This window comes from Notolabrus celidotus, chromosome 2 (genome assembly GCF_009762535.1).
Source record: "Notolabrus celidotus isolate fNotCel1 chromosome 2, fNotCel1.pri, whole genome shotgun sequence".
Classification (NCBI taxonomy): Eukaryota; Metazoa; Chordata; class Actinopteri; order Labriformes; family Labridae; genus Notolabrus; species Notolabrus celidotus.
Window position 1 is genome coordinate 13806625 of NC_048273.1, and position 25472 is coordinate 13832096.

General features: G+C 41.4%; 1 protein-coding gene across 1 annotated transcript in view; it reads right to left on the reverse strand.

Annotated features, from left to right (window-relative positions):
• celf5a (cugbp, Elav-like family member 5a) overlaps positions 1-24378 on the reverse strand; it is a 57111-nt gene extending 32733 nt beyond the window's left edge. The window contains exons 1-3 of the mRNA XM_034700266.1: positions 24285-24378; positions 6975-7103; positions 2865-2944 (exon numbers count right to left, since the gene is read on the reverse strand). Of these exons, the coding sequence (XP_034556157.1) occupies positions 2865-2944; positions 6975-7080 (186 nt within the window). The 5' untranslated portion in view covers positions 7081-7103; positions 24285-24378. The remainder of the gene's footprint in view (positions 1-2864; positions 2945-6974; positions 7104-24284) is intronic.
• Positions 24379-25472: the final 1094 nt, after the last annotated feature.

Genomic DNA, 25472 nt, shown 5'->3' on the forward strand with positions numbered 1-25472 from the left:
TGCACTTCATGTGTGTGTTCTCTGTCTGAAGTAATAAAGAAGATCCAGCAGCAGGGGAATCACATTTGGATGCTCTTTTAAACCCACCCTTCTCTTCTCTTCATTCTCAATCATCCAGCTCTGTCTTTTATGTAACTTTACCTCATTTGCTTCCCTTTGTTACACCCTTATCCTTCCATAATCTTGCTTGCAGTGTTTCTATCTGAGTCCCTGTGTCAGCTGAAACAGGCTCAAACCCAGGCAGAGCAGACGTAGATATGGAGTGAACAAATCAGCACAGCTCTATGGACCTGACCCGCACCCCCTCTTGTCTTGGTGTAACTCTGTCCCGGGACTTACTTCCTACACGGCCCTGCTGAATCCCAGCAATTTGCTCTACAGCTCTAGCGTTTAAATGTTTAATTGAGCCACTCATATCCTGCACTGTGGCAGTGTGTATGTGTGAGTGTGTGTGATAGCTGAAGAGGGCTAAGGGCTGGTGGCAGGGCATATGGGAGGGAAATATGACAGGTCGTGCAATCATTGTTCATAGAGTGACATTATGCATAACTTAGCTATTAGCATACACTTTTCATTTCCATGATGAATGTAAGTATAAGAATATGTGAAGCTAAATGTGCTGAACGTATGCATACATGATACAGCATCTTGCAATCATGCATGCACTGACCATCATCTTCATATATACTTGCCGCACATACGCACACACCATGCAGATTTCCCTCTATCCTACCCAACTCATACATACAATACATACAAAATGCCCACTCCCCCTCTACATGAATAACACAAATGTATTCAGCTCCAGTCCTCCGAGCTGGAAAATAGGATCAGTCAGAGAGCCTTTGACCCTTGCCTGTGGCTGTACGAGCATGTGACAGTGAAACAGAGAAAGAGGCAATATAGAAAGTGTGTATGTATGTGTGCGCGTGCACTTGTGTAAATGTGCTAGGCCCAAAGTGCTTCTGTTTGTAGATGGTTATGTATGCACACACATGCATTCATGTGTGCGTGTGTGTGCAAACTGATAAACTCTAAGAAGCCAGTCTTCACGCTTTGGGGGATTGGCAGTAGATCTATCAAACTGCTGTAGTTAGTTGCAGTGTTTATATTCGGTGCACTTCAACACCTCAGCGGGCGATGCTATTGGCTTAGCTTTATTCATGGTCATCTCTCTGAATGCTCAACAGCTGCAGCTTTGGTGCAACGGCAAATATGCGCAGGCATATACATATTCTGGCTCAGTTTGTCTAGTTCATTAGAGCAATTAGTCATTTCTATTAGCCCTAGAGAAGTAGGAAACATTGCAATTGCTTGTAAGAGTTGCAAGGCAATGTTTGCCCTTTACAAGTTCAATTTGTATCTCGTATTGTAGCTGTCAATGTTCCTTTTCTTCTTTTTCCTAACTTCTTCATTAATGCTTTCATTTTGAAGGCATCCCAACGTGTTGATGATTTATTCATTACTTCCATTTATGAACATGTACATGACCTGTTTTTGCAGCTGTGACTCAACTTCAATCAACACAAATTTAAATAGAAACAGGATGTACGGTCCAAGGTTTTTCCAGGATCTTTGCAACATTGATAGACACTCTGCTTTGAATAGCAGTGTCCTGCTGAGGTGTAATGGTCCACCGGTGGTCCGCTAATCTCGGTGAGGCAGGCACACTGTGCCCTCTCCTCCAGCAGCTACAGGATATGAGATGCTGATCAGATTTCTATAATCAATTTACCAGCGCAGGAGGTATAAATCCTGTCCATTCGCTCATTCTCCCTTTGTCCCCCCCCTTCTCACTCTCCGTCTCTCTCCCACTCTTTCTCCCCTCTCTCCTGCCCCCTGCTTATAGTTAGATGAATAATTCAGCAGCCAATGTGGTGAAAGGTGGAGTAAACAAGTCTATTGCCTAATATCCCGAGAGGCTGCCAAAGAGAGACGAGTGAGGGCAGAGAGCTAGCAGAGATAGGGGGATGGAGCAACAGAGAAAGGAGAGTATCTATAGAAAATGGACATCCAGAGTCTTTCCTCATGACCTGCAGTCATTTGCACTTAGATTGACTCAGAGGTTGCGCCAAAATGGCACAGCTGGCTTCTTGTTCCTCTCTCTTGAGTTGGACATTGGCAACCATTCATAATAAAATCATACAGTGGAACAACATCTGTGAGATAGGCTGGGGAGAGTTCAGGGTTCTGCTTCTCTGAGGCGATAGTTTCAAAGACAAAAATGAGGATAAAAGCAGACTATATATCAAGCCACTGAATAATATAGGACGTGACTCTCTGTCCACTTGCAGGATGTCACAGAGAATAACTCCATTCAGGTTTGGAGTGCAGAGTAAGTGGCTTTTATTTTGACACCATCAGGTATACAGGGACCAAGCCTAAACACCAGACCCATACAAATGAGCAGTACAGCTCCTGCGCTCATTTTAAATCCAATACAGAGAGAATTCAGGGGACATGGTGTGCTTACATAACAAGCAAATGTAATCTCACACTGGAGTTATATTCACTGATTATGCAAGCAGAACTACTGATTGATGACTCGCCGAAAATTCAATTATCATCCTAAACAGTTTTATCTGGAAATTAGATTTGGATTTTTTTTTAAGGTTCTATGTTAATTAAAGAGACAGAAGGCTATTTCTAGATGCACATTATTTCAAAGCTGATATATTTATCAGGGTTGTTTTACTTTCTGTACATTGATTGGGGGTTGAGGGTTTGCAGCTCTCACTCAAGAGATGGACTGAACATAACTATCGTGATTGTTGGTTGGTGTGTACGTGTTGTGAATGCAATGGTAGGCGGGTGGTGTGTGAATGTTTCTCTTTATTATATGTGAGGGAGAGAGCTGTACTTACTGGCATGGTCTGGCTGCCGTGGAGGGCGCTGATTGCAGACTGAGCCTCAGTGTGTGTGGAGAACTTGACAAAGGCACAACCTGGAGGAGAGAACAGATGCACACCACACACATACACGTTTAGACCCGGGCACACACACACTCACTGTGTACATATTCAGTAAATGTAATCAATCAAGTGAGTTTAAAAGCCTATGGTATATTAATAAAGGATGTTGAATTATATTTGACACCGCAGAAATCAGTGTGCAGAGACAGGCTCTCATTGCACAGCAGGCTGCCCCACTCCGGGCATTAGGCAGGCAGACAAGCAGGCAGGAGCTGCAGGCTAAGGATTGCACTGATGAAGCAGAAAAGCATTCTATTTAGCAACACATGCCTGTCTGTGCATATTAAATAGGAGCTAAACTGGCCAAATTCATAATGTTTCCGAAAAGAAAACCACACCATTTAAGAACGCCTTACAATGTTGGCTCCACAACAGGATGTTCTGACCAATATATGTGAATGCGTAGATATAAGGCAGGAAACCACAGAACAAACACTCTTGGCACTAATGTCTTTGTAGGATGTTGCAAGGAAAGACAAACCAACAAATCGTTTGCAGATGGCATTTGTAGATTCACAAAGTTAGTTGTTGTACATCAATTATGATTCTGTGTACTACAATACAGCCTGAAAATATTGCATGAAGAGAGTCACAGCTCTACACTTGATTCTTCCTTTTCAAGATGTGTACGTTGGTCCTTTGTCTCTGTGCAAAAGTAAAAGTGCAAAATATCTTTAGAAAGTGAGTTACAATAAGCTTAGAAAATAATGTTTTCCTTCATTTTTACAGAGGCTTGAGGCAGAGAGAACTGGTGCACACGCACTACTGCACCACAGCCATAGCAAAGTTATCAAGTGAACACACTATGATATCGATACATGTGTGAAGATTAACAGTGCCTATAAGCTACTGCTCTTGCATGCCTCTGAGGTAAATTTATCAAACCTGAAGAGGGCAGGGGAATTGGAGCCCTTAATCGATAAAAACAACATCGAAACTCTCCAACCAGAAACCTGTGAGGACCTAATGTGGGTCCGTTGCAGCGAGGCAGTAGTTCTTACCACTGAGCCACCAAGCCCTCTTATTATTATACCTTAATTTGCCTAATTTCATTCCATTTGAAGTTTCTTTTCTCTTCTTATTTAATCTTTCACACTTTATTCTTCTTATCATCTATCCTGCTTGACCCTGCGGCCCTGCCATTCTCCCTCTCTTAATGGGTTTACTCCTGTGGACACCAGCCAATCAAGATGTCCATTCAGCTGTCAAAATCCTATTTCCACTAAGATATGGACAGAATGGAGCTGGAGCTGTGACCTGTACTCAGACTTTTCTACAGTAGCATTACTGTACGCCACTTTTAATTATGCATTCAGCTTAACATTCTTTGCAAGCCATGCATGTACGCTGCCTCTATGTAAGAACACACACATATGAGCTCCTGAGAGGATCATATGGCGTGTCATTTTTGCGACCCAAGTGGACAAAATGATAGCCAATTTCTCTTTGCTGATATTTCCTGCATGTGTGAGTAGGACAAAATATATTTTTATCCTGCTTCATCTTAACAGTCACATGTATCACTCATCAAGAATATTTGCTGTTGAAAATGTCAACAATGTTCGTTTCTGCAGTGTGCTGTTAATCACTTCTTCTGACACCTGCCCTGCAGAGGCGGTTTCAGGCTTTAAAAATAACTATATAGAAATAGTCTTTATGCTGATGGTGTTGTCTACCTTCATATCTCAAAAGAAGAATCTACATCAATTTAAGGCTGTTTCATAACCGACTAAACATTCCTCAGAGGAGCTTTAATAGGAAGTTTATTCTCTGCAGAGACAGGTCTTTTTAAAATTCACATGTATGGCAGGTTTTAGCTTCTAGTGGTATAGTTATAATGTGACGGGAGCATTACAGAAAGTTAGGTGAAGTGCTTAATTGTAAATCTGTGCAAACCATTACTTAAATAATTATTTTCTATTGTATCTTTGTAACTTGCAGCAACTAAGAAGGCGATCACCAGGAAATGGTGCAAAAAGGAGCCCCCTGTCAAACCCCCCATCCCCCCCACCCCCACCCTAAGTAACTGGCTGGACATTGTTGAGGATCTACAAGACATGGAAAGACTAATACATGTTTTGAGGATACAATATGTGGAATTCAAAAAGAAGTGGAATAAATGGAGCACCTATTAGCCCCTTCACAGAGTCACCACTGATACTGCTAAAGGAGACTATCCAAGTTGATTAAAAAATAAACAACGTATCCCACTGCCATTGTCTATGTTTATGTAAAGGTGTGCACTTGTGAGTAGGTGCAAGGTTATTTGTGTGCACTTTTAATTTCAATTTTTGTAATTGAATGAAAAACACTAAAATATAAGTATAACAAAATCATTATTTTCTTTCAAAGAAAATCTCATCTCGCTTTCTTTTGACAGTCAAATGATTAATTTATTGTGGATACTTGAGTTTTAAAATGTGACAGAAGGCTGTTTCTTCAGTGTGCTGTCAACTGTCTGGTCAGACACCTACCCTCTAACAAAAACTACCATGTAGTTATACATGTAATATATGGTTACATGGTTATTAAGAGGCATCAGTTTCAATTTAAGACCGTTTCACAACCAGTCAGGAACTCCTCACAGGGGCTTTAAGCTGGGTAACTAACGTCTTCATTTTTACCCAAACTCATGATCCTTTTCTCAAACCAACCAAACCATTTTTGTGTCTAAATCTGAACAACATTTAAACACTATGTAAAATGTAACATCTGCTTTTCCAATATTAGTAATATAGTAACGTTTGAATCAGATTTTTCAATTTCGGGAACTCAGATAGTGCATACCTCTTATATTGCTGGTGGGCCAAATGTTAACTACTTTACATAATGCTGTGTAGATTACTCAAAGATCATACATTATGATGTACTGTGATGATCATATTTTGTGGAAATAATATGAATCTGCAAAGTACAAACCACAGCTTTCATAAAAACTGTAGTGGAGTAAAATGTAGTGGATAATCTTGCTTTAAAGCAGAACTATTAAAGTAACAGAAGAGGACAGAAAAGGAGAACATATACTCTAGTTAATGTACTTTTCAACCTCTTGCAGCTTTTCTTTTGCTGCCCTTCTCTCAAAGTGGGGTCACCTGAAATCATTTTGACATCCATCTTTCCCTTCTCCTCCTCCTCCAAACCACTGCAGAGGAAGAGCTCTCTGGCTTCAAACCCCCTCAGATATAATTCCAAAACAATTTCCATAAGCGCTGGCTGGGGAATAGGCTTTAGAGACATGAAAACCCACTAGTCTCTTTGCTCTTTGCTGCATGTCAGAGGGAATTGATGTCTCTGAAAAGTTTTTGGCTGTCTGAAAAGGCCTGCGAGATATCAACACCACTGTACCAAAGTTACATTGAGGGCCTGCAGTGCGTCTAGAAATGATACTGAGGGACTGAATCAAAATTGTTACTTCATACTTATGGAGGGTTTTTTTCTTAAGATCTAAGCTGATGAGAGGTTTGTGACAGACAGCAAAAATCACTTGAATTTTTGAATCCTTGATGTGTTTCCATTGTAACATGGGGTGTCTTGTTTTACTTCATGTTATGTGAAGAATCTTGGTTTTGAAAGTACTCATGGGATTGATCAGAGATCGTTCAAGTGTATTCAAAAATTCTGTGTGTTTTCAAATCCACAAATATGAAAAATATAAACCTCATTGAAAAACGAGAAGATTTTGTATCCAATTTTGTTACAATCTGTTTAAAAGGAAGAAAGTCAAAGCAGCTGATTATCCATTTGATGACACTCAAAGTTTCTAATCTGGGACATTGATCAAACATCTTTTATATAATAGGCACAAGGTCTTTCTTGCTGCCAGCAGCAGACATCCACATATGTGGGAAAATGTTACTAATTATGGCAAAAGGCTATTTGACCTATATCTGATGCATATGTCACATATATTCCACATACCCTGGCTGATGTGGACACTGACACGTGCTGTCACTTCTCTGCCAGTGACCTAAATAACGCTGACAGCCAGATCATCTCTCCTACCTTTGCTGTTTCCGTCAGGACCTCTTAGGACCGTGCACTCCTCAATGACTCCGTAGGGTTCGAAGAGGCGGTAAACATCCTCTTCAGTCTGTTGTTTGTTCAGCATCCCGACAAACAACTTCCTGTCTTCTGGAACAAACAACGAGACACAAGGTTAAATTATAACTTTGACCTCAATTATAAAAAACAATTAAGGAACAAAGAGCATCAAAAGCTCATCTTTGTTTTAGGTGACATTTTTCACAAACATACACAGAGCCTCAGTGCTGCGCAGTAACTGTCGAGTTTCTTTACTGCAGCTTTGGCTGGAGTCACATTGTATTATCCCATTTCCAAGACTGATCATTTTAATCTCTAGTATAAGTGGGTTTAGTCCCATATGGGGACATGTACTGTAGCTACTGGGGGTAAGTGAGTGGTCAGGGGCTGGAGGAAAAGACTAATGAAGAGGTTTTTCTCTCCATCTCCTGCACACACACATACACATACACACACAGACCCAAGACAATGAGCAAGTCTTTGGTCCTTTAAAAGCACCAGGGGCTTCAAGCTACAACCTCCTACACACCACACTGTACTGGCTGGAAACTCACACTCGCTTTTGCTCTCTCCCTGGTCTCTCTCTCTCTCATTCCTTTTTATTCATCTCTCTGCTCTCTCTTCTCTGCTTTTCATTTCTCTCGCTGATGCTACATTTTTCCCCCTCATTCTTTCTCAACTGCCTCGCTCCCTCTCTCCTCTCTTTATCTCTCTCTTACTCTACTAATTGCTGCTGATCCAGTGTTTTTTGTGTAGCCACAGAAATATTTCAGTATGCTCTTCAGTGAACAATGGCTTGTCTCTCCTGCGAGCACTGAACACTGGGAGACATGCCATGAATAATGCTGACTTTTCAATAGATAGCCTGTATGCTATTGAGTCCTGTTAAATGCTTTGGGATCTGATCTTTACCTTGACCTGACACACTGTGTTTACTGATGTACTCTGGCCTTGTATGATTAATGCTACAGTGCTGTGTGTCTCTGCTGGCAGCACAAGCACTAAAACCTTCCCTTTATACAGATTGTTTCTCCAACTCTGACCTGCGAAGTCACAGCGGAGAGACCGAGTGAGAGACAGGACTAGCGGCTGATGCTGTGAGGAGCTTGAAAGCAGCATAAATCGCTGCCAGAGGTATTTCACAGAGTCAGGGTGACCTGTGACGACAACTGAGTGTGTCGTGCTGTTGTGTCGTTCCTTGACCCAGACACAAGCCGATACCCACATTCCTGCAGTGGGCACGGTGGTGAGTGTGTACGGACACAGCGCCCCAGCCAGGGTTTCGGCACTCAGCACCACCAATGATGCACCTTTAAAATAATCACCCGTGTCAGTGCGTTGTCTAGGGAGGGGCGTCCCTGGTGCTAGCTCCTTATTGCAAGTGGCAGGATCAGAGGCTATGTATCAAAATGGAAGTGATGCAATGTGACATCTGTCAGGGTGGATTGGAGAGCATTTATCTGCAAAAAAAGGAAAGCCCTGAACTGGAAAATGAAAGGCCAAGATGGTCCTTCCTTTTGCTGGAGGGAGAATATAAATTCTGAGGTTGGATGCGGGAGATGAGTTGAGGAGAGGGGGGAGGGGCAGGACTGCACAAATTTCACTGAATGTCGACAGACCACATTTCATATACGCTCCTATATAGAGCTACAGAGCCACACATGATGCAAAGAGGACCACCCATGCAACTAATGATGCCCTTCACATCTCTCCTGGCCCTACTTTGGCTGTTACTCACTCCTTCAACTAAAGGATGGGAAACTGACAAGTTCTAAATAAATGCATGGCCCTCTTTTAATTTCACATGAGCTCCAGCCTGACGATCATGCTAAGAACAGCTCACATGTAGTATGAATTAAAATATGACACAGCATTAATCTTTCAAGTAAAAGCTTGTTAACTGGTATATCATTTCCAACTTAAAAGTAAGGGTTTAATAAAAGTTAAAAAAAAACTAAACAAAAAAAAACTGATGCAGTTTTTTGCACTGGCCGGGCCTTTTTTTTTCTATTTAAACCTAATGTGAATCAGCAATTCCAGTGCACAGTGTCTGATTTTTGTCACAGCACTGAGCGCCCTCAAGTGAAAACTATAAAAAACTTGAAACACTTCAGCATTTCACAATGTGCCCTTTGATCTCCGACCAATCACAATCAAGAAGGGGGTGGACTTTTCTCATCAACTTTATTAAGAGCAGAGATCTGTACAGAGGAGAAAGTCACCATGCTAATTTTTTCTAGGTGTACTTAGTCTAGTTTGTAATCCTGGAGCTGCTACTAATGCTACGACTCAATTTCTATCAATAGTTATCTTGCAACAGTGTCTTGTTAAAATTAAATTGAATGACAGCAAATATGAAGCATACAGAGCATTTTCAAAAACGACAAGGCCAAATACCAATACTGGATTGTGATCTCTCTGTCGTGGAAATCACTGCATAGGCTCATAATGACTTATAAAAATCATTGTCTGTCAACACATTGCGCCCCGTATCCACAAATGCAGGTTAAAATTGTACCATGGAAAAAGGAAACAGGGGGACTGACTGTGCCTGAGCCCAAGTGGAAAACTGTCCTGTGGTCTGACAAACAAAAAATTGACATTCTTTTTGAGAATCATGGAAGCTACTTTTTGGCTCTGAAGAAGAGGGAGACCACCCGACTTGTTATCAGCAGCACACAGTTCAACAGCCAGCCTCCCCGATGGTTAAGGGATGCATGAGTGTGCATGGCATGGGTAGCTCACACATCTGGAAAGGGACCATTAATGCTGAAAATTATATACATGTTTTGGATAAACCTTTTATAGGGAAGACCATGCATGTTTCAGCAAGACAATGCCAACCCATATCCTGCACAGGTGCTAAACTGGCCTGCCTGTGCCTATGGAGCGCTTTTCTAGTCTTTCCAACCAGCCATTTTACACTACTTGTCACATTCACCCATTCATGCACTGATTGCAGATGATATTATTTTAAGGAACCATCAGTGTTGCATAAATATAGGATTAAACATGGGGTTTCAATGGTTTGAAAACCACCAATTTCTATCTTTATAAACATTTTACTCAGCATCCCATCTTTTTGGATCTGGCTGTAAATAAAGTCGGACTTACTAAACTACTTACAAAATACTGCTGTTTTAAAAAAAATTATGTCAGAGTTCTTCATTTGTGTCTGTAGAAAAAAGGAAACAAAATGGACTGCATGCTCGGCACAGGGCACTTTGAAAACAAGCTAACAACGCATGAAAACAGATTATCAAGATCTGTTCCACCGTCTAGGATTCTGCTGTGGCTGCTCTGAACTAAAATGCCACCTTGGGATTTCAGGTGTTGTGTTCAACCTCAACTGAAACATTATCTCATTTATCTACAGCACTGCAGCGCAGTCTGTGTGCAAACAGACACACGGAGAGTGCAGAACACCCACAGTCATTTACACATGTCTGAAGGAGGGAGGGGGGGAAAGGGGCCAAAAGGGGAGTAAGGTTGAAAGAGAAAAAATTAAATGCACAAACCAAGATTCCCTCTCACACCCTGAAAGAGCAAATTACAACTGACAGGTTCTCCACTTTGACCACACACATAGCTACACTAAAAGTTGTTTATCTTACTGTTAACTATTCTGTTAATACAATGAAATTACTCTTACTTCAGGGAGGCTATTCTTTAGACTAGTGCTGCTTAATGTGTGTTTTCAGAATGCAATACAAAAAGCTGTGGAGTCAGCTTCACTTTTCAGTCATCTGTCTGATGCACATCTGACAGTACATACAGTATGATCATATTTCAATCAGTCTAACCTTTGACACAAGCTGCATATTGGATCATGTTTTGCATTTCTAGTCTATTTTCTTGCATTTTATTGTGCTTGGCACAGGCAAGAGGCTGGTAAACTACACTTAGAATAGAGTGTGAAGCATAGACTGTATAAAATATGGACGTAGTATCCATGACGTCACCAATATGTTCCTGAGAGCTGTTTTGAAGCAAATTGACGGCGGCAGCCATATTGGAAATGCGGAACTCAAGCAGCAGTGTGACGTAAAGGGGCGGAGTTTGAGCCTCCTAGCCAACAGCTATGTGTTCCCGACCGGGAATCAAGTCAGTCATGTCCTTATTTGGGCAAAAACTCCTAATCCTAATATCTTCTGAACCGTCACTTCAGAAAAAAATTCAACCCCCATACAGTGTGTGCTGATAGAGAGATTAGCGACGTAGACCCCAGCCGTTTTTTGAACCAGGCTGTAAACATGTTTATTAATGCTGCAAAGATCGTCTTTTTTGAAATGGTATGTTTCTGGTTTCCGGTGTTTCTGCAGCCAGCTTCAAGCGGATTCTAGATGAACTGCAGTTTATAACACTTCTGCATGGGCTTCATATTTTGAGACTGGAGGCTGCCGCTTGGTGTGAACATACAGTTCTGCTTTTGTATGTTGCTATGATACACGAGCTGTTGTGATGTAACTGCAAAGCTGTATTCACACATGAGATAAGCTGCAAGTGTGAACTAAAACAGCAAAAATGTTTATCCTGACTTTAATAAGACTTTTTCCTCCCAGCCCTCCAGTAAAGTGTCCATGTGATGTCAGGGTGAGCCCATGTGAGAATGCAGCACGAAATATTCAGGAAAATTCACCATTACCACATTACCAGGCCAACCTGGAAGAGGGGGGTTGAAGAAGTACAATCATTTACAGGACATGAAAAAGATTCATGTTGTCTATTTGCATCGTTGATATAATTGCAAAAACTCTAATCATAGTATATCTACATCTGTTGCTTTTTGAAGAGGTAATTGAATCATTGCTTAAATCAAATGCTGTAGTTATGGATACCTGCTTAAGCTGGACCAGCTTGGTGTTTCTTTGCTAGCATTTCTTTGCAAGCAAAACAGCTTTACACAGTTTCTGCAGAGTGCTGGACTTCTCCAAGATCAGATGATTTCAGTCTTTACAAAAGCTCATTGAGCATTCATCCTCAATCTGGGATTCAATCTCACGCTGGTGCATTCATGTCTATTTCCCATCAATGCAGTATAGTAAACTCTGTTCAGTAAAATAGTAAATCCGGTAAAAGATCTCCTACCTCAGAGATCATAAGGTATACACACACGTAAACCCTCTCTATATGGAGAAGTGTTTTCGTTGCATTACCTAACCTTGAGCCCTCAGTGCTCAAGTCTGACTCCAGCTGAGTCACCAGAGCAGAATTCAAGTAGAATCCCAGTTGAGTCCCCATTAACCTGAGTCCAGGTCGGTCTTCATTATCAATATGGTACAAAGAGGATTGCTGCTCCACTCGACCTATTCACTGTATGAACCTTGGCTATCTATGTTACTAACATTGGTATTCATTGTTTTTAACTGCTAACCTAACAATAGTGTAGACAACTTAAACTTTCAACATACTGTACATCTTTCCACTTGAGTTTTTTCCCATCTTCTTGCAATTACTGTGACATACTGTTAAGTTGTTGAAAGCAAAACCAGGACTTTTGGACTCAAACACTACAACACTAATAAACAGGTTAAACTAAACAACAATGTTTTGCTTTGACTCCATTTAAGCTTGTTTCACAAACCATGTACCATAAAAGACTATATGTCTCACATAACTAATAGTTAGTCATAACAAAATCGTTCCTGGTTGAATCATGTCAACACAGCCCTAAAGCAGTCTGTAAAGCTGAGAGGTTAAAACATGATAAGCAGCTGAAGCTGTCTGGATGTCTCTTTTCTATTTTGCATCCCTCAAAAACAGCTGAGTCATCCCTCGGTTCCAGCTACTCACCTATGGTAAACTGCGTCTACTGTATAGATGAATACAAAGTAGACAAGAAATTATGAGTTGTTTTTTCCTGCTTGAATCACAACAGAGCCTTGTCACCACAAATACCATCCTAAATTAGAGCCGCTCTCTGCTCTTATAGTGTGTGCAGTGAAACGCTGTTGCCTAAACAATTCAGGGGTCTAATAACCTCCAGCACATTAACTGTGAAAACTGTGCAGCACGCTGGCTTTGAAATGCATTTACAGCTCACTGTGGCAGAGTACAGTATGGAACTACATTGTGACACACCAGTGTTATCCTTAAATTCACCCCCCGTCATGTTTAATTTACTGTGAGTTACTTAACAGATGCTTGTTTGGAATAAATGCATTGGAAATTAATCTCCGGGATAATGAAATGGCAGTTTGCTGCCTGGGTATACATACTAAAGATTACTGGCTCCATTTGGACCCTTTCTAATCAATATAAGCCTTTTAGTATGAGCACATTGGGCTTGTGTGAAGTCTTTGACTCATTGCACACAAGCAAATTATATCGGTAATATTTCATATCTCAATTCTTCTAGTCCGATCATTACAGCGTGAGCATGACAAACAATATCACTGTAATTCCTTCCCTGAATATGTGCACCACGGCTCTGCACAATACCTTCTTTTATTACATAATGTTTATTTCTGCTGGAAGTTTCACAGATATCCTCATACAGCTGACTGTATATATTCTTTCAGTAGCGTCCAGTCAGTATACAGGAGACTTATTACTGTATGCTCTGTGATTACTGCAGACTGCTGAGGATTTAGACAGTGAAATGAGACTTATTGAATAGCAATGGGGCAGGGTAGGAGGTTTCTTTTTTTTGAGCAACAAGAGAACGAGGAAGAAAAGAAGAGAGCTAGGGTAAGCAGAGATATAGAGAAAGAATAGGAGAGAGAGGAGGACAGAGTGAACGTGTAGGAGAGTGAGAATGATGTAGCCATACTGTAAGTTGATGTGCATACAGTCCTGCAGTCCTTGATAAGCCAGGATGGATGAAAGAGGTACACCATAGGAGTTGGTAAATCATTGTCAGGGGTGGGAAGGTGAGAGGAAAAGGGAAGGGAGGGAGGAGAGTGAGGGGGGGGGGGATTGGTTGTGGGGGTTGTGGGGGGAAAGGGAAGCATCCCAACTGCCTTAGGTGCTCTCTGGTTTTTTAAATTCCTCCTCTCTGTCTGTCTCTTTCTCAACAGTTGCAACAGCAGGGAGCGGAGAGAGAGATATTGTGACGAGGGAGAGAGTGTGCTATAGAGAGAAAGCACTTGTCAGAAGGATGGGGAGGTTGCTATGACAACTACTTATATAGCAGGCTGTCAGTCATGTTTCAGTGGAGTTTGGAGAGGAGGAGAGGAATGAAGGGAGGAGGAGAGTTAAGAAAGGAGGGGTTTGGTAAGGGTCATTTCTCCATCTGTCTGTGGAGCCTGAGTGTAAATTTGACTGTCAGGCTTGAAGATAAGGACAAATTATGAACAATATTAGCCGGCCGATAAAAGAGAACAATAATGAATGGATAAATATATTAAAACCAAATGAGATAGCATCCAGGCAGAAACAGGGGCCCCGAGAAGCCATCCAGGTTTTCTCATTTGGACGGGAAGATAAGAGCCAGAGCGGAGGCTGCGAGGAGAGGAAGGATCCAGCGTATTAGAGCTAGCTACTGTAGCGTACTTCCTTGTCAAAAGAAAGAAAGAAAGAATCAAAATCACTTTGTAGCCGGAATACCAAACATTGTGACTTCCTCTCTCTCCTTCACGATCCTATTATACTTCTCCAATGAGCAGAATGCAGCACAATAACAGTGTCAGCATGTGTTCAAGCATAAAAAAACACAGACTGAATGGAATGAAATTAATTAACCCTAAGAGATCACAGTGCTTAGCCGGTGGAATTTAATCCAATTTATTACATATAGGGATCTAACAAGGGTAGTGTTTGCATTAATGAGATGGTGAGTAGGACTGTGTGTATGTGTGTGTGTCAGGTAGGTCTGTTTTGTGAAGGTGTGCATCCTTCCCGTCCAGTGTACGATAAAAGATCAGCAGTAGGAGTGGCAGGGAGCATCAAGGGAGGGAGTCTAAGGGTTGGCACAGCCTTAGGGTGAGAAAACGCTGCCAAATTAACTCCTGAATAATGAGCCTTTTATGTGCTGTGTTATCACCAGCGAGAGGACGGCCATGTACTTTGTCATAACGCTGGAGCCACTTCAGACGCAACCCAGTTAGCAGATTCCTTCAGCACACCTTCAGCTGAGAGAGAAGAAAAGTGGGTTGATAGAATAGTTTGTTTACCCATTTCTAAAGTAAATTAGTGCTCCTGTGTGTACGCGCTGTATTTGCAGCTGTCTTTTGAAGTTTGCATGCTAACCCACAGAGTTGACAGCTGCAAACTGTAAGGCCTACCATGCACCGGCCCCTAATGAGAAAGCTTATTAGTGCTGTTTCCCTCACAACTTTAGAGATGTTGCTTGGAGACGGCAGCGGAAAGAAAACAATACTGTGGCTTCCAACAAAAAGCCATCAAATCCAGTGTTCCCCGTTGCACAAATTAAATACCACAAGAATAAAATATTGACTCCTTCTGAAACATATATGACTGAATGCAGGATAGAAAGAGAATTGCTAAGCTAGAACTGACATTTAATCATATATTCATTTAATATACTACATGCCATTGTGATGTTGTTCATGATGTGCAAAGGAGGCCTGCAAATATTCAGTCTGTAATTCAATCCTGACATGTTCCCTTTTAAAGCAGCTTCAGGGACCGGTTCTCCAACTTTAGCAGCATGCTACACTGACACCAGCTTGATTTCATGTCATAGTTTCATCATATTGGTGTCAAGGCTGCACATTGGCAGCTAGGCTGCGACCCATAAAAGTCATCAGTAAAAATGCCATTGAGCACTGCGGGCAGGGCCTTGATAGTGATGCTGCAGAAACAGCACATCCCTCACCAAGCACTCCTCTGGGATAGATTAAGCTTCACTGCTTTCACCTACATGTAAGTACACATAAGCACGCTGACACAAGGTTACTCATACATGCAGAGACACTGTAAACATGCGGCAAACTACACACACAGTAGCTGTAAAATTCTATGCACACACTTACATAGGGGCTGTCAAAGGGAAATAGAAGAGCCTACTAATACTTGTAGCTATATCACATAGAGGAAAGTACACAGTTTGCACTATGCTGTAGACATACGATATATAGTATCACGAGGCATCTAAACACAGTCATTACTGAAGGTTGTGGTTTGTAACTGTTGCATCACAAGCACTATAGCATATTAGTCAAGCCAAAGAGCTCAAGATCAAACTGTAATGTGTTCTCAAACAGCACTCTCACGGGAAGAGAGCTTCCACATTCCAACCGAACACTTTTCCTGCACGCACACCAACCCAGTCAATTCCATCTCAGGGGGGGTTTAAAGACCAGTGATCATGAATTCTCTCTATGCCGCTGGCAGAAAGGATGATGGATATCACATATGACACCTTAAAGACTCACCAGCACATCTGTATGTGCACACCCACATGCACACATATGTTTGTACGCGCATAAAAAAAACCCTCAAAATGCACATACAGCACACACAGGACCTCCTGCACGTCACTCAATATTCTCAGAAGAGCTCCACACATTTTATGCATCAGTGCAATCTAATGGCTGCTCTGTTCTGTGCTGCTGGCCGGGGGATTTCAGCTGCATCCTGGCCTTGCAGGAAGCCTTGAACATACAATTACAGTCTTTTGACTTGGTTCCTCCTACCCTAAATACTCTATGCGTAAAACCTCTGAGGTGTGTGAGCGTAACTGTTGCACGGGCATGTGCGTTTTGTGTGCTCTTTTCTCTGTCTTTCTGAAGTTTCAGTCCTCTCATAGACCCAGTGGACGACGTCCACTTCAAACAGATCAGCTGAGGGAAGAAGAATAAAAGGAAAAACTGCTTAAAGCATTTTATCTCCTCCATATATGTCTCAGCAAATTTACACTCAATATGATAACAAATGTGAAATATTACTCACAGCCTTGTGTCAAATTCAGTGTATCACGACTGTGGTCATAAATCCTGAAAGTGCAGTGCAACGTGTGTGCGTAGCAACTGTATATAAACATTTACAATAAGGCACTGCTATTTATATTGTCTCCCTTCATAATGCCATTTGAAGGGCATTTTGGCATCCGTTACAATATGGATTTTCTTCCCCCCATTTTCTTCTATTCCATTTATTGCCATTTTTCTTCCCCGTCCAGATTGTGTTTCTATACAGTAGAATGGGCCTTTTACCTTTGGCAGTATTTAACACAGCGCTATAGCCTGTTTCTTAATTATTTTCTCATCGCTCCACTGACACTGATTCATGAGGGTAATGTTGGACACACCCCCTCGGCCGGCCCCGTCAACCAACCCCCACCTCCCATCCACATGTGCAGTTTCTCTCTCTCTTTCATTTCTCCTCCTTACAGCGAAGTTGCTCCGTCTTTTATCATCTCTCTGACGTATCTTTTCTCTCATCTGATCCCGTCTTTGTCCTTCTCTTTCAGCTGTTCTTTCTACGTCTCCCTCTTTCCCTCATGTTACCCTGTAAGTATCTTGGAGGGCTAATGAGTTACCTTCATGGTTACTCATTAGCCTTCATGGTTGCTCACAAGTAATTACCTTTTTTCTCCTATGGAAGGGCAGAATTGGCTACAGATAGAAAGAACAAACTTTGACAAACACTGAGCCGTGTGTTTTATGCTGCCCTTTAGATCTTGTTGTTTTAAATACAGGATACAGATACCCTCGCCTCTACACAACTGCACCGTTATGAAAACTTATGCTGAAATAATAATCCTTGGGAGAAGACAATAGAAAGGCTGACAATCAGCAATGGAAGAAAAGTGCGAGCTGAGGTTATGGTATTAATGCTTCATTACAACAGGCAGCAAAACAGAAAAACATGGATTTGGGTGCAAAGTACACAAGTGTAACAAGGTTAGAGAGAAACACAGAGAAAAAGACTGATAAAATGTTAAAAGGGCGCATGAGCAAGAATGAGAGCGAGAAATGAAAGAGATGAGGCTTAGTAGATAGAGCGTGAGGGGGCCATGCCCAACTCCAGCTCAAGAGAGAGAGAGGATGTCTCAGAATATGAGGCTATCTCTCTGAAGCTTTGTCTGGAAGGGCAACTGAGCTGGCAGATGACTCTGCTGCACATGGACAAAAGAGGCTTACAGGCCACCCTGCATGTCAGCTTTCCTCCAGCCTGAAGTGTGAGAGCTGTAGGGAGAATATAGGGTGCCCCGGAGCTCTCACCTACCCAGACCTACAGAGACCTTGGAGAAAGTGGATTCAGATTTGCTCTATACATGTGACATCAGCCCGCAGCTTCATTTGGCATACATCCCACTTCAGTTCAGAGTCTCTTTACGCTGAGAAACTGCAGTGTTAACAATTGTGAAAAGTGGAATTGCTTTATGAGGTAAAGCTGCGAATCCATAAATAAATACTAAAGCATGTTACCGGTGTGCTTTTATATTTGAACATTTCCATGCCATTAGTTGGAGCTGAAAGAAAGAAGCTAAACTCTCTGTGCTGTTGTGTGCTCTTTGTATGCATGGCCTCTGTAGTGCTGATGTGACTGCAGGGGGAGAGCCTAACCCTGTCAGTCACACTGACAGCCAAGCTGTCTTATCTACTCTCTATAGCGATGGTGCACTTTAATTAGGCTAGAAGGTCAATCAGCACTTTTAAGAAGATGTGATTCTACTGAAATCATTTCATAATCTGGGACAGCCATGGTGTTTTGGGGGCCTGAGGCAAACACTTGCACTTTTTTTTATCCTTCCTTGTCTGATGGATAACATCTACTTATTTCTGTTCTTTCATAGAGCCCTGCACCGCTGAACTAATGAACTGCTGCAAAGGTTTTCACAACATTTTCTGTGTTACATCCAACGGAAACAAGATCTGTGTGATGTACCAAAGGTAGGTTCCCCTGATGCTAACTCCTATTTAGAAATGCATCGCAAAAACATTGTCATTGTTCTGCCAAAAAATGTAGGTCTTGTCAGAGCATTGTCTTTCATAATCATTAAAGAGGTTATAACAGGTTTGTCGGTATCACAGGTGAGATATTTTGCCATTATCATCAGCACTAACTTGACTTAATGAAGCAAGATCACATGTGCTTGCAGCAGTTTGTTCTTTTGCAACACTTTACCAAGAAAATAATATGCTACCTTTGAGAATATGACAATTTACTTCTTGATTTCCTCTTCCTTTTTTATGTCCCCTCCCCTGCTCTGCAAAATGCTTTTCAATTTTGTTTTGGAAACTGTTATGAAGCTCTACCATCAAACCAAATTGGCTTCCTTGAATTGTTCCTCGCAGGTGCATAGTAAGCCACAATTGTACACAGTAGTCTGAGCCGGCCTGGTTCATTGACAATGCTAAAATAAGCAATCTGTTGTGTGTGATATTTTTTGGGGGGATAACAGAAAATGTAATCTTATTCATATTTCATATTGCTCAGAGCTGGAGCTCATAATAGTTTAGAGGACGGAAGGAATACCATGGGTTTTAGTTTCTGAGTAAATCAAAAGTACGGTTTTTACTAAATCAACACCTTTGTGTATTCCAGATTGGATTTTTACAAGCGCTAATGTCTCACTTTTAGTCGCAGGATTCGCTGAGCTGATAGTTTTCTCACACAAAACTGAAGGTACAGCCAGAATAAAGATGGAATGAACTCATTTTGCTGTCATTTGTAAATCAGGGCTCCATTAACACAACAGCGGTAATGCTTTTCAGAGCAGCACTGTCCACTTATCGGAAAGACAAGGACACAGCAGCAGTTTAGGCCAGCATATGTAGAGATGCTGCCAACAGGTGAGGAGTGTTTCAACAAAACTTCATATCTGATCCCAAACAAACAGTCTGGAACATCACTCTTTTTGAAATGGTTTATTTCTGGGATTTAATGCCTCTGTTGAGAGAATGAAACAGTGGATCAAGTAGAAAACTTGTGCTGAAAAGGGTCATGGGAAGGAACCAAGCCCAGGCAATCAGCTTCCAATATAACAGCCTCAGACACATGCATTTTAACCACTATGCCATACTAGTTCTCTCACTTTAGATACCATTGTTAGGACTTGTTAACAATCTGAACCTTTACGGGCACTACTACCAAAAAATGTATCATTTGGTGGAAAGACTCAAGTTAGAGACTTAAGTTAGCTAACTAGCTCTTATCCTGCCACAGATTTAAAAAATTGGATTAATAGTTGTCATTAATCATACTTGTTACAAAGTTTGGGTGTGCTTGCAGCTGCATCGAGTGGAGGATGATGATGATGACTGTCCAGCAATAGCTGAAGTTGAAAGGGATGGTTCATCTAGAAGACAATCAAAGGTAGCTGACTGCATTTTGGTTGAATTTGGTGCACAATACTGATGTGCTTGGCCATGAAAGTTGTGTATCCCCCTTCAAAGAAACCATTTTGCAACATTTTGCTTTGGTAAAATGTAACCAAACTTCCAACCTCTTCTCGATTAAGCCATCCTTGCAGTCAAATGACCGCCAGAACTCTTCTTTGTGTAGTTGAAAAACTGCTTGTGGGCAATTCAGTTGTATTCAAAAACTTTATTGGACAATCAATTTGTGCACCAGCTATTTGATTTAGATGATTTGACTCAACTTGGATATAATGTCACAACTTAGGACCCACAAGACCTATAGTCAAATTGATTAGCTCAAACTTTTTGAAAAATGTGGAAATGGGTCCTTGAAAGAACCGGTTTACGATCTCTGTCCCTGAATTTGAACCACACACCACAGCTTAGCTAAAAAAAATAATCTCCACAGTTATAAAATGTCAAGTCACCAATCCCCTGAACCATTTATTATGTATCAACAACTGTCATATATCAAAGTGTGATATAATGCAACTTAATATAGAAATACTTCTAGAAAAAGTTGCTTGAATAAAAATGATTATATAAGATAATGTACAAACTTATGAGAATGGATACAGACATCTCGCTCTCTTTGTGTGTGTTTGTGTGTGTTTGTGTGTGTGTGCGTGTGTGTGTGTGCGTGCGTGTGTGTGTGTGTGTGTGTGTGTGTGTGTGTGTGTGTGTGTGTGTGTGTGTGTGTGTGTGTGTGTGTGTGTGTGTGTGTGTGTGTGTGCATGTGTTGTGTTAAAACTGACCCCATAATGTTTCTATATTACACACCCGCTCACTGGAAGGATGGCCTGCTCCATCTCTCTGTCTGCCTCCTCCGCCCCAATCTTCCTGACAGCTCATTTGTTTTCATTTCCAGGGTATTTTGCTTGATATGTAATGAAATAAATATCTATATATTGAACAAATCATCAAGAGGCAGAGATGGGATTCTTCATCAGATGTCAGTTACAGTTTTGCATTGCTGTTTTACGTCTTGCGTCAGATTTATTGGATTTGTTTATTGTCACAGCACGTCATGTAGTGTCCTGGCATGCATAGAAATCTATTGTAACTTTCTGGAAATGAAACCCATGAACCGTAAGGCTCCATTTTGCATGCAGAATATATAAATGTAATCTATATCTTGGAATATGATAGATTCGAGGGAGAGGGGAGGTATTTGGACCTGTCAAGCTAATACCTAATAGCATTAGAGTGCAATAAGACAGGCTAACTTAGGCTGAGCTATCAGGCAGATGGCCTTTTCCTCTGGCTTTCTATCTCATCCCAGCTCACTCTCTCTCTCCCTGACAAACCTTACAGTAAGCATTTTAATTCCCCCTGACCTTTACTGATCTCACCCAGGCAGTTTTTGCCCGTTGCTTAGGGCCAAAACAAAATGAAATTTGAATTTCAGCTCAGAATAATTTAAGATGATCCCCTCTATGCAGGGAGTCTGAACTATTTTGTAGTTTGGGTTCTGCCAACTGCCTCAATGGACTTTCCGTGAGAGCTCTCTCTCTCTCTCTCTCTCTCTCTCTCTCTCTCTCTCTCTCTCTCTCTCTCTCTCGCTCTCTCTCTCTCTCTCTCTCTCTCTCTCTCCCTCTCTCTCTCTCTCTCTCTCTCTCTCTCTCACGCTCCTCTCTCGCTCCTCTCTCTCTCTCTCTCTCTCTCTCTCTCTCTCTCTCTCTCTCTCTCTCTCATGGGACTGTAGGATCACATACAGTGTGATGTGAGTGTGTGACGAGGGGGAGAGTGAGTTAGTAAAGTGTCCCCAATATTCACATGTACGCACGCATGAGCACATGGTGCACACACAAACACACACACACATGCTGGCACGCACAAACACGTACGTGCTCCAACTCTAGTACACTGAGCACCAGAGGGCTTGTGTGCAAGGCTGAGAAATGCCATGTCAGCACGCACCACATGGAAGTTTAGAGGGGGGAAAAGCTAAATAGTAGGGAAAAATGAGTGTGTGATGAAAAATGCATGGAGGGGAGAGGAGGACAGGGGCTCCCTCTACACAATTGTCTACTAAGAAACTCCTGCGGATCCTTTCCTCCTCTTTATCCAGCTGCCTCTTCTGACAGCGCTTCATCCCACACACCCCATACAGTCTGAAAGGAACATCATTCAAACTGAACTTACACACCCTTACAGATTGGGAAACCCCACAGCAAATTAATGTTTGGCTACCATCTTTGTAGACATAAATCATGACTAGACTGCCTAAATTATGCATTAACAAATGCAAGAGAACATACAGATCGAGAGAAACGCTCAAAATGTATAACTCTAAAATCCCACATGAACCTAAAAACAGCAACCTCACCATGTGTAATTAATAAGTACCAATGACAAAAAACAAAGCTGTTCATTTAGGAAATTAATGGAAGTGATCTTGACTGTAAAAAACAAATTTATGCAGAGCAACGTTGGTAAGTATTCAAGGGCCTTAACCACTCTGTAACCTTGCTATTGTCTGTGGAAAACGATGAAATAAATATTGTTCTAGTTTTTGCTGGTACACAGTGTTTTTCTCCCAGATGGTTGCTAAAGTATTAAAGGTGCTAACTACCTGGCTGTGCATCTATGTTAGCTAGCTTTGCCAGCTCCTCTTTACATCCTCGAAGCTGGAGCAACAACAAACACGGCATAAGTGTGACTTTGTTCGAACATGCCACTAAAGAATTAATTTGGAAGTAACATATTGTCGAGATGGCACATTGGACATTTTTTCCCATCATGCTTTGTGCTGGACTGAATGCCTGGTTTGTGAAGTTTGTTTGCGAGAAAGTTTTAAACACAGGATTGTTACTTATTGTCTGTGTTGTTAATTTTACGGTATGATTGTGTTCCATGTTAACAATAGTTTTTCTTTAGTTTGACCATAACTGAGGAGGAGGTTGCATTTCATAACATCAGCCGTACTTCTCTAGTGTTTCTAACTATAATTATTATTATTGCAGGAAGCACTGTAGTGAAGTTGTTGTTGTATAGATTTCTCCTACTGATAAAGTTTTTAACATTATAGCAAAATGAATAACCATTAGTTCTGTAACGTTTAGCTATAATGAAGGATGTGTTCCAAAGTGACTAGTTTGCTGGTAATTTAGAGGGAAATCATAATTCTAACTAGCTGACTTGTCTAGAAGTAAGAAAAACTCAGGTAAAAGTCAAAGTGAGCACAATTCAACGGGTTTGCTTGACTGCATCGCTCCAAACGAGTTAATTAGACACAGCCTCATTCAACTTTGTCTCCAACTTTTAGATCAAAGTATGTCAAACTGCACTGCCCAGATAAGGACATGACTGACTTGACTCCTGGACGGGAGCACATAGCTGTTGGCTAGGGGGCTCAAACTCCGCCCCTTTACGTCACACTCTGCCTGGTTAAGTTCTGCATTACCAATATGGCTGCCGCCGATTGGCTTCAAAACAGCGCTCAGGAACAGATACTACGTCCATATTTTAAACAGTCTATTGATATGACCTGTCAACTGTGATTGTTTACAACCAGTAGTAGTCATATTAAACTGAAGCTACAGCTCTAGCTAGTGGCAGGAGGCTGTACTACAGTTCAGGCACATGCCCCATGTGATGTCCACAGAACTAAAATATTATTAACTAATTCAACCGACTAATAATTCTGGGCGATGACATTTAATCCTGTAGTCAACTAGAAACCTCGAGAGAGTGGGACTCAAGAACTACAGCCTCTGTACATGGGTTGTGTGAGTTTAACCACTAGGCCAAACTGGCAACCTATTAATAGCATTTTGATATGAAGTTGTACATAGGCTGTGTCTGGTTCAACAAGCATATAACCACTCGACCAATGCAATGCGTAGCCAGCACAGGCATGTGGACGTTAACCTGCAGGACTGAAAGATTAAACACAATCTGCAAACCAATTTGACGTTCTTTACTTTCATATTCTGTGATCCTGTGTTAAACCATGTCATAATGCTCAGTTTTGACTATTTTCTGAGTGTTCTCTTACCTTTAGACTCGTCACTTAGTTGGATTTCAGTATAAATGGCTGAGAAGTTACTTTGTCCACTTAGGGACTGTAAACATTGAACTGTGGTCTGCAGTGTGATTATAAAGTCATGTCCTGCCTCCTGAGACTCATCTCCCTCCCCAACCCTACTAACCTTCTTGACAGACAGCATAGACATCACACTGAGGGACATATTCACACATGTCCCTTACAGTGTAATGTCTCTCCTGTCTATAACAACTTTTGCAAATCTAAAGGGCAAAGCTCCTTAAAATATCTACAATTTTCAAGAAGTGTATCTGGGAAAGAGGCTTAAGTGAGATCAGCAAGGTACTCAATATTACATTCTCTCAACAGCCATTGCTCACACAGGCAGAAAAAAAACTGGGAACTGTTTTAAAGGAAAGCAAATTGGGAAACATTTTTGAGAGAAGTGCACCATATTTTCGGTTCAGTTGATGAAGGAACCTGTCCGCTGTCAATCCCTGTCCAACTCAGAATCAGTATTCTGCTTCATTCTCCCTGAAAACCTTCACAGGACTCCTTAATCATGCAGTAGAGGTGATGTAATGATAGAGAAACACCCGTAATTAGACACCTGCTGAACAACTCAATCAATTTCAGGAACCTAACTCTTTTTTTCCACCAAAAGCCTTTCATGTATTTCACTCCATGACAACACACAGGCTTTTATTTACACCATATATGTGTATATTCTGTTTTTTTACACTACAGATAACTTGAGCTTATGTCTTGTTTTTTTTTTTACAGTACACACACTGCTGGCTGTTGTCAGGTCGATCTGTCAAGAGTTTCCTCCTCTGCGGTGAAAACACCATGTTGTCCTTTTCACTCAACAACTGTCTGACAATGTTAATCTGCAGGAGAGGATTGTGTTGACAGAACACATTATGGAGCTTTAGGGGGGAAAGGTTAGGCATCAGCACAGAAGTAGAATTTAAATTGGTAAACCTCTTATATGGCATGAACTTATATGCGTAAATGCCCCCTAGACTTAACCCTGCATTTTAAAATTAAGTAATTATGGCTGTGCATGTGTGTGTAGTCCATGTTTAAGATAGTGTCACTGTGTATGTCTTAGATTTAGCCGTATGGTGGGGTGTGTTTGTCGGCTGCACATAGCCATATAGAGGTAGAGTTATTTAATCTCTCTCAGGGCTCTATTCG